Genomic DNA, 9,076 nt, shown 5'->3' with positions numbered 1-9,076 from the left:
CTGCCGTCATGGCTCTGCAGGAGGCCAGTGAGGCTTACCTGGTGGGTTTGTTCGAGGACACCAACCTGTGCGCCATTCACGCCAAGAGAGTCACCATCATGCCCAAAGACATCCAGCTGGCCCGCAGGATCCGCGGAGAGAGAGCTTAAACTCACCGACTACAGACAAAACAACGGCTCTTTTAAGAGCCACATAACTTTCTGTAAGAGTTATGGTCCCAATTAAGTATTTACTTTTTGTTTAATTATCTGTTACCACGTGAGGGAGGAAAAACTAATCTACGCGAATAGTATTGTAACAATAACATGAGTTCATGTGTCAATGTATATTAGTTATATAACATTTAAATTTCTACTCAGAACTTATTCATTCTTTATATTTTAATTATCAAGTGACATATGCAAAATTCCGTTTTTATTGTTTAATTTTTACACAGCACGCAAGATTAACGGTGGTTGACTGGCTGGTTACCTAGTGTTTAGAATAACAGCGACCATTACTATTATTTTTTTATTATTATTTTTTTTTTTTATTACTTATTTTTAGTTATCCTGTAGCCAGATTTGTTTTTCAGAGCAGTGTTTAAACATTTCTTTAATACCTACTACCTACACAATAGCACATATCACATCATGAAACAGATCACTTATTTTATTATGAATGTAACCAAGTATGACAATAACAGCAGGTAAAATTAGCTCTCTTTGATGATTTGGGTGGCTCTTAAAAGAGCCGTTACTTTTTAATGGGATGGGCTGGTGATTTTTAACCTCCGAAGCCATACAGAGTGCGGCCCTGCCTCTTCAGAGCGTAAACCACATCCATGGCGGTCACAGTCTTCCTCTTAGCGTGCTCGGTGTAGGTGACAGCATCACGGATAACGTTCTCCAGGAAAACCTTCAGCACACCGCGGGTCTCCTCATAGATGAGACCAGAGATACGCTTCACACCGCCACGACGAGCCAGGCGACGGATGGCCGGTTTGGTGATTCCCTGGATGTTATCACGGAGTACTTTACGGTGACGCTTAGCGCCTCCTTTACCGAGACCCTTGCCTCCTTTACCGCGACCAGACATGCTTGCTAAAGTTTGTTCCGAAGAAAAACTGTTGACTCATATGGTTAGAACGTCAGTATTTAAATCCATTCTGCGGACGTCGTTGAAGAAAGGCAGCTCTGCTCGTCTCGAGTTTCCTGTTCTTCTTTGACATTGTAAGCGCCGTATTTCCGCTTAAGAAAAAAACTATATATTCCTTCAAAATAAAAGCAGGAACATCGGCTATGGTGATTCTGCAATTCCTCCTACATATTATGCAGCACTTCTGTATAAACGTTCTCTAATATTTACAATTTTAACTGTTTAATACTTTATTAACTATTATTGCACAACTATGTCAAACGGCATTGTGGTGCTTCAGCTGTAGTCTGGAAGGGCTGTCTTGAGCAATGCACACCACCAGGTGTCACTGTTTACTGGGGTTGAGCCCCAAAAATGTCTTTTTGCAAAAACGGAGATGAAACTCAGTGATGAAAAGATTCAGGAAGCTTCATTACTCCCTCACAAAAATAGTATAGATGACAGTGGTAAAATCTCAGCAGTGGGATTTCTACATATATATCATGATGTAGTGGTTTAACTTTATTTGATGTAATCTGGCAAAAATGTCCATGGTGTTTACTGGGGTGCGACGTTGAATTGAATAAGTCATTATTCGGTACCACGCATTGCAATAGTAATGTGAAGTATTCCAAAGTAGAGATGATCAAAACTTCAAGATTGGCATCTACTATACCATTGTTTTTGTTGTAAACTCCCTTTCCCCAGCCCAATAGTCTACCTCAGTGTGTCATGTAAATCAAATTGCTACTTAGTTTAACTATAACTAATGACATTGGTTTTATACTATGCTATAATTACTTTATAGAACATTTTAATGGTCTCATCTATTAATGGAGACTCCGGGTTTGGTACCAATCACGTGGTGAAGACAGAAGTGACGAAATGTCTCTTGCAGTGCAATCTTCAGTGTCAAAATTATAATCTGCATCTTAAATACGTTATTTATTTGTTCAAAGAATTTACTCTTTCAGGAGAAGTGGGTGGCTCTTAAAAGAGCCTTTAGGTTGTCGGTAGCAGTGCGGACATTTACTTGGCCTTGCCGGCCTTCTCGGTCTTCTTGGGCAGCAGGACAGCCTGGATGTTGGGCAGCACACCACCCTGAGCGATGGTCACTCCGCCCAACAGTTTGTTGAGCTCCTCGTCGTTACGGACAGCCAGCTGCAGGTGACGGGGGATAATTCTAGTCTTTTTGTTATCGCGGGCTGCGTTTCCAGCCAGCTCCAAGATCTCAGCGGTCAGATACTCAAGTACCGCCGCCAGATACACCGGAGCTCCGGCACCGACACGCTGAGCATAATTACCTTTTCTCAACAGTCTGTGAACACGCCCGACTGGGAATTGAAGTCCGGCGCGGGATGAGCGGCTCTTTGCCTTGGCCCTTACTTTGCCGGCGCCAGATTTTCCTCTTCCTGACATGTTAAGTGTTATAATAAACTGTTTTGGTAGAACAGAATGCTGTGAGTCATCAGAGTCTGTCTGTATATGGATACTATCGGCATCGAGCTGGTCGTTCATTGGTCAGATGGAGCGTCAGTGTGATCGTCCAATCAGAAACGACTGTGTAAGCTACTGTAGAGATCACGCGGCTTCCGCCCTCGTCTTTGTAGGATTAGCAAAATAAGACATCGCGAAACCCTACAAAATAAAGAAAAGCAAACAATTAAAGTAATCTAAAGTGAAAATAGTCAGATTTTTTTTACGTGCGTGCCGACTCTGAAGATTTTATTTTTCATGCTTAGATTAACTTCAAGAAGATGGTCAGGTTTTAAAAGATGCGTTTTTATGTGGATTTTAACCTCAGAGATGTGCCATGATTCTTAATAATATTTCAATTTAAAATGTGTCACACAAAGGTGATTTTCTTTTCAGAGATTAACTCCTCTCTTATTATAAATGTCACTTTGAAAAGTATTTATTTTATGTTCCTTGGGTATCTATTCTTTTGTAAGGACATCATTATATCAGTTCTTTTGCAAAAATAAATAACTGCACTTTTTATTTTTATTTTCCTTTATTTTCATTATTATTGCTGTAAACTCAAGGGAATATCAGTCCAACTATTGTCTGTTCATTTGATTTATATTCATCATCATTAATTTAAATCTCTTTTTCCAAATTAAATCTACGGTGAACTGTTCCTACACAAACTGCCCCACAATAGCCTATTGATTTTTATGTTTCATGTGATGTTGAAAAGCAAATGTAATTTGTCACTCATCAACAGTAAAAATAAACAGACCTCTATCTAAATTAACTTAATAAAAAAATATAAAGTGCAAACTTGTATCCTTGTTCATGTTAACAGGATTAATAAAGGCAGTTGATTGTAAGTGGCGAGACTAAATGTCTCATAGTGATTACCGAAGCATTATTGTGTAAATAACCTTAACTGACTCAATAAAACCTTTCTAAACAATAGAATATTGACTGAAATAAATACAGCTAACAGAAATAAGTAAACATGTTTCCATCTTTCTTGAAATTAAAATCAACTTAATCTCTTTTGAAAGCATTTATTAATTAAAGTTATATACAATAATAATGGAGGTATTTCATCCTACATAATATAATAATGATTTGTGTCAGCAGTTGTGAGATTTTTGTAATTTACAGCTAGAATAGAGGCAGCAGACTGAGCAAGGTACTTCAGATATCCCTCTTCCCTCATGAGGGATCCAGAGGCGTCTCCAGGGCAGACGAGGTGCATCATCCCTCCAGCAGGTCCTCGATCCACCCAGGACTCGAATTTCACATCACTGCTGACGCTGCACAACACCGCCTGTCCATCTTATATTTTACCCTCACTCGTGTGCGATACCCTGAGATGAAATCCTTTGGGTGGTGCAGTAACTCAGAGTCTGAACACATTATATCAATTTTAGACTAAATCCGTTTTTATGTGTACCATTAATGTCCACTAGACTGGATTTCTTTACTCTGCATACTGTAGGTTAATTTATGTGGACTAAAAATACTTGCACTGCAATTTCAACACCTGCACAACTGTGTAATCCTTGCATTGCACCTTTTGTATATACATTTTGTGTCTTTTCTAATCTATTTTTCATTTTTTATATTTTTATATTGCTTCTATATTTTTATATGTCTTATTCTATTTAGATTTACTTTTTTATTTTTCCTTAATGTTAACTGTTTGCACTAAAACACCAAGTTGAATTCCTCATATGTAAATGTGCTTGGCAATAAAACCCGATTCTGAAGGACCCTGGTACCCCTTATCCCCACAGTACCTCCAACAGGACTCAGCCACAAGCTTTCACCTTTCAACAAAACACATGCAGAAAGGATGAGTACAGTGTAGTACAAAGTAGAGTACATTCGATTTGAGCACAATATTTTAAAGAAAAGAGTAGAGAAGGACATGTTATAGTACAGTTCAGTAAAGTACATTAGAGTGAAGTACAACATAGTAGAGTCAAGTAGAGGAATCGGGTTGCAGAATTAAGACGGTAGAGTGTAGAAGAGTAGAGTAGAATTGAGTATGTGAGTACACAGTGGAGTAAAGCAGGGTACAGTGTAGTAGAATGCACAGCAGAGTTGAGTACTAGAGTAAAGAGAGGAATAAAGAAGGGTACATTATAGTAAAGTGCTGAGTACAGTATTGGCACAAAGAGTAAAATACAATGTATTTAAGTACAGTGTAGTACAACTGAGTAGAGTAAAGTACAGTACGGTAGAAACCAGCATCGCATGGTACAAAGTAGAGTAGAGTTGAGTACAATATAATGAGTAAAGGACAATGTAGTAGAGTATAGTGTACTACCAAATAGAGTATAGTACAACACAGTATACTGAAGTTGAGAACAATTGCAGAGTAGAGAGAATAAGGGTACGTTAGAGTAGAGTAGAGTAGAGTAGAGTAGAAGTCGGAGTAGAGTTGAGTACCTGAGTATAGTGTGGAGTAAACAAGAGTACATCACAGTAAAGTACAATGTGGTAGAGTACATTGTTGTGGAACAGAGTAGAATAAAGTAGAGTAGAGTAAAGTAGAGTAGAGTAAAGTAGAGAGATGGAGGCTCAGAGGTCAGAGGCGAAAGGCATCCCAGCATCCTCGCTGATTGGCGAAGAGATGTCGGCCATCTTGGATTGTAGCGGGGAAGAAAGATTGATGCGGTAAGCTCCTTCTTTTATTCGTTTAATTTATTTTCTCAGCCAGGACTCACCAGAACCACATTTAAACAAAAACGCCGCTCAGGTGGGAGTCGCCAGTGAACCAGGTTGCGAAGGGAAGTGGAAAATACGACTTTAAACCCGGCAGTCCGGTTACGTTGCTTTTTGTTGTTGTTTGGGGGACTAACGGACGGAGGCACAGTAGGCCCAAACCCGAACAAAAACACACCTGCCCGCCGGTGTCCTCTCTGGTGGTGCCCTGTCCGCATAAACGTATTCAAACCGACGTTTTCGGTTCACTAATTGATGTTATAAGCGCTTACAATTGTCCCTACAGTGGCGTTTTTAGCCTAGTAGCTCGCTTGGTAGCTAACATTAGCTCCCATGCTAGCGTCCCACTGTATTCCTATTGAATTAGCTGTTAGCTTCTGTGCTATTGGGCTAGCACGTAGCTCCTGATACACTTTACAGCTAACAAGGTAACGCCACCTTATAGCTATTATTTACATAAGATCCACACACATAAATCATACCGGAATAAGCATTTTCATATGTGCTGTGAATAACCCAGCTGGCTGTTTTAATGGTTGAATTAGTCAGACAGATAGCATTAGCTCGCAGTGCTAACATTAGCTAGCCTTTTGCGACAGTGCTGCACATTTAACGCCGCTTTGAATCAAGAACAGCTAAGCTTGTAGAGTACTCTGCCAGTAGCACATTGCTTCTAACTTGAAACATGCAGTTTGCATACATAAATGCACATTTCCATTACAATAAAAGCGTGCAAAAGCACAAGTAGCCGTTGTTTATTAGGTATCGATGCTACACCGTGGGCTACTGCTAACCTGCTGTAGTAAACAAAAGTAAGTCAGAGATCTCTGTTCAAACACACACTGTCGGTCTTAATGTTTACACCACCAGCAGGTAACTTAGTCCTTTGTATTGTAATGTAAGGTGATATTTTTGTGCAGTTGTTTACAATGTGCAAGCTCGTTCACACATTATAATGTTGAAATGAGCAATCTGTACATCAGGGATACTCGACTTGGTTTGCGTGGGGGACACTTGTGCAAAATGACAGTCGCAGCAGCACCATGCATGTTTCTAGGATTTTAGCACGTTTCTAGGATTTTAGCACGTTTCTAGGATCTTTAGACACTTTTAGGATTTTAGCACTTTTCGAGGATTTTAGGACATAAGGAGGATATTGGGATACTTATAGGATTTTAGGACATTCCTTGGATATTAGAACTTTTTAAGGACATTATGACGTTTATAGGATTTTTTGGGATTTTAGGACGTTTCTAAGATTTTATGACATGACGAGAACTTAAGGATATATCTAGGATCTTTGGACATATTTGGGATTTTAACGTGCTTTTAGGATTTTTGCATGTTTTTAAGATTTTAGGACACTTTCAGGATTTTAGGATGTTTCTAGAATGTTAGGACATTTCTAAGATTTTAGGACATGTAGACGATTTTAGGACATTAAGGCTTAGCTAGGACCTCTGTTGATGGTGTGGGGGATCCTCCATTTACACCTTTTTTTTTAAATAAACAAGCTCCATTTTGATGCTGTTTTATGCATTTAGGAACCTTAAGTAGACCAGAATTACAGAATCAATTCCCAGTGTGAATCACTTAATTTGACTCGAACAGGGGCCAGATTTGGCCTGTTAGCTGTAAGTTGAGTATCACTGCTGCACATAAAGATAATCTGTGAATATGTTAAAAAAACAAAATCTTTGACAGTTATCATCAACAGTATAGTTTTGTGGTGGTTAATGATTTTTGATTAGTCTGGTGAAAACTTTCTAGACTTGTTTGTTGTTTAGAAGGAGCACATTCATGCCAATGCAGTCCGGGTCTGTATGTCCATCTGACCATTTCCTGTGTCTGGTTTCTCAGGTGACACGCGGTATGTTTGGTGCTAACCGGAAGAAGTTTATGGAGGGAGGGGTAGAGAGCGACTACGCGGACGACTCCAGCCTCTACTACACCCAGCAGTCCATGTTCCCTCCACACCGCCCTGACAAAGACGTAAGTTGTCTATTAAAACGTTCCCCTGCTGCTCAATATAGTAATTTAAGTTTCACACTTTAAGCCTTTCCTAACAGAGTATATTGGCTTGACTTATTTCGAAAACATGGGAAGAATGCACAGTGGCAGAAGTAATGACCAAAAATTGAGCAAGAAATCAGTAAAGTAAGGAATAGAAATACAGTTTTTGTGCTGAAACAAAGGTATTTGTTCACAATGGTATTGAAAATGTTAAAATTATATCCATCTCGGTGTGATGACAGCAAGAGGATTCTCCAGAGATTCATCATTTTTGGCAGATTGGGTCTTTAAAGTTTATTTTTTACATTTTATTTTTGATTAATAACAGATGATGTTGTCGGGAGAATTAAAGCAGGTGTTTGTGTTTCCTCTCTCTTCAGATGCTGGCGTCTTCCTCTGCGTCCTCAACGGGTCAACTGTCACAGCTAGGGGCCAGTTTATATGGCCCGCAGAGTAAGAGCACACACACACACACACACACACACACACACACACACACACACACTTGTTTGCTATAAGCATCATAAAGTGTAGGTTGTGTTATTCTTTAATTGTATTCCACACCGTGACTGTGTTTACATTATTTTATATTTATATATTTATATAAAGCAACTCTGGACCGGTCCATTTTGTTTCATTTCTGAATCGTTATGTTTTCGTAAATTTTTATTTATTTTCTGTTGTGTTATTATGCATTTTTTTCACTAGTTGCAGAATTGTTTGCTTTTTAATCCTTTTCATAATTTTTACTGATTTTATTGCTATTTATAACCTTTGACAGCTATCGCTGCTAGTTATTTGTTTTTATTGAATTTATGGCTGTCATATGTTACATATCCTTTTAGCCCACTGAGTGTGAATACAGGGTTTTGGTGGAAAAGAGCTTAATGGTCAGTCAGTTTTCCCTGAATAAATAATGGTTGTAGAAGAAATGATTCACTGTGATAGAGAGCGAGGCTGGTTTGGAGCAGAAGGTTTGTAGTCGGGCTGCCCCTTGAAAGTCGGAGATTTAAATCATCAGTCAGAGACCCCTCAATCGATTGATAGTCGATAGCAGTGTAGCAGTGTTATTTTTGTTTGTTTTTCGTGCTGTGCAGTGTACTTTGAAGAACGTTTTGGTTCCCCAGATTTTGCTGCGGAGTGAGTGCTCTTGCTGTAAACTCACAGCAACGTATTACTATATTCTCTGGCTTTAGTTTGATATCTAGTGTTGGTAAAGATGTTGATGCACATTTGCAATCTGTTGTTCGTGTCATTAACTCGTTTACGATATTACATTAATGCCGCCATCAAGTTAAACATCCCGCTCAAACTTCAAAACTTTATAGGAAAAAAAAATTGTTGAAAATTTGTATTGAACTGCCGCATCTGATTCGACTGACATAATTTTGAGTCAGTCCCAGTTTGCAGTGATGTCTTTTCAGATTTGTGCTGCTAATATGCAGCAGACAACTGAGTCATTTTTCAACTTGCTTCATGTTGTTTTTCCTCTTAACAATCACACTTCTGGTTGTGTCTGTTTCTTGAGAGTAAACATGTTTTTGCTCTCTCTCTGGTTGCAGGTGCTTTGGGGTTTCCCATACGTGGTATGAACAGCAGCGCAGCGCCGCAGTTAAGTCGAAGTGGGTTGAACCAGTCTGGCAGCCAGCTCCCCAGTCATGCCAGTACACCAAACACTGGCACGATGCACACGCCTCCCTCACCGAGCAGGTACGACACACACACACACACACACACACAAATGTTTTCATCCGTCCCTGTG

At 39.4% G+C, this 9,076-nt stretch overlaps 3 protein-coding genes across 3 annotated transcripts; 1 reads left to right on the top strand and 2 right to left on the bottom strand.

Moving 5' to 3' along the window:
- Positions 1–715: 715 nt before the first annotated feature.
- LOC121964524 (histone H4) lies at positions 716–1,287 on the bottom strand. Its single transcript, XM_042514730.1, has one exon. The coding sequence runs from the start codon at positions 1,075–1,077 to the stop codon at positions 766–768; it is 312 nt and encodes a 103-aa protein (XP_042370664.1). The 5' UTR covers positions 1,078–1,287; the 3' UTR covers positions 716–765.
- A 676-nt stretch (positions 1,288–1,963) lies between these two features.
- Positions 1,964–2,541, bottom strand: LOC121964523 (histone H2A-like). The gene has a single exon (XM_042514729.1). It carries the CDS (start codon positions 2,533–2,535, stop codon positions 2,146–2,148), a length of 390 nt encoding a protein of 129 aa, XP_042370663.1. The 5' UTR covers positions 2,536–2,541; the 3' UTR covers positions 1,964–2,145.
- A 2,645-nt stretch (positions 2,542–5,186) lies between these two features.
- On the top strand, positions 5,187–9,024 carry LOC121964522 (CCR4-NOT transcription complex subunit 2-like; the record flags this gene model as incomplete). Its single annotated transcript, XM_042514728.1, has 4 exons — positions 5,187–5,253; positions 7,162–7,293; positions 7,695–7,767; positions 8,877–9,024. Coding segments are annotated over exons 2-4 (341 nt in total), but the record flags the coding sequence as incomplete, so codon positions are not given.
- Between the last annotated feature and the right edge of the window lie 52 nt (positions 9,025–9,076).

This window comes from Plectropomus leopardus, unplaced genomic scaffold (genome assembly GCF_008729295.1).
Source record: "Plectropomus leopardus isolate mb unplaced genomic scaffold, YSFRI_Pleo_2.0 unplaced_scaffold15847, whole genome shotgun sequence".
Lineage (NCBI taxonomy): Eukaryota > Metazoa > Chordata > Actinopteri > Perciformes > Serranidae > Plectropomus > Plectropomus leopardus.
The sequence above is the reverse complement of the archived record's forward strand: the minus strand, read 5'-3'. Positions and strand labels throughout refer to the sequence as shown.

Bases quoted from the DNA above. Each gene is read 5' to 3' on its own strand.
- LOC121964523 (XM_042514729.1), bottom strand. From the start codon at position 2,535: ATGTCAGGAAGAGGAAAATCTGGCGCCGGCAAAGTAAGGGCCAAGGCA.
- LOC121964524 (XM_042514730.1), bottom strand. From the start codon at position 1,077: ATGTCTGGTCGCGGTAAAGGAGGCAAGGGTCTCGGTAAAGGAGGCGCT.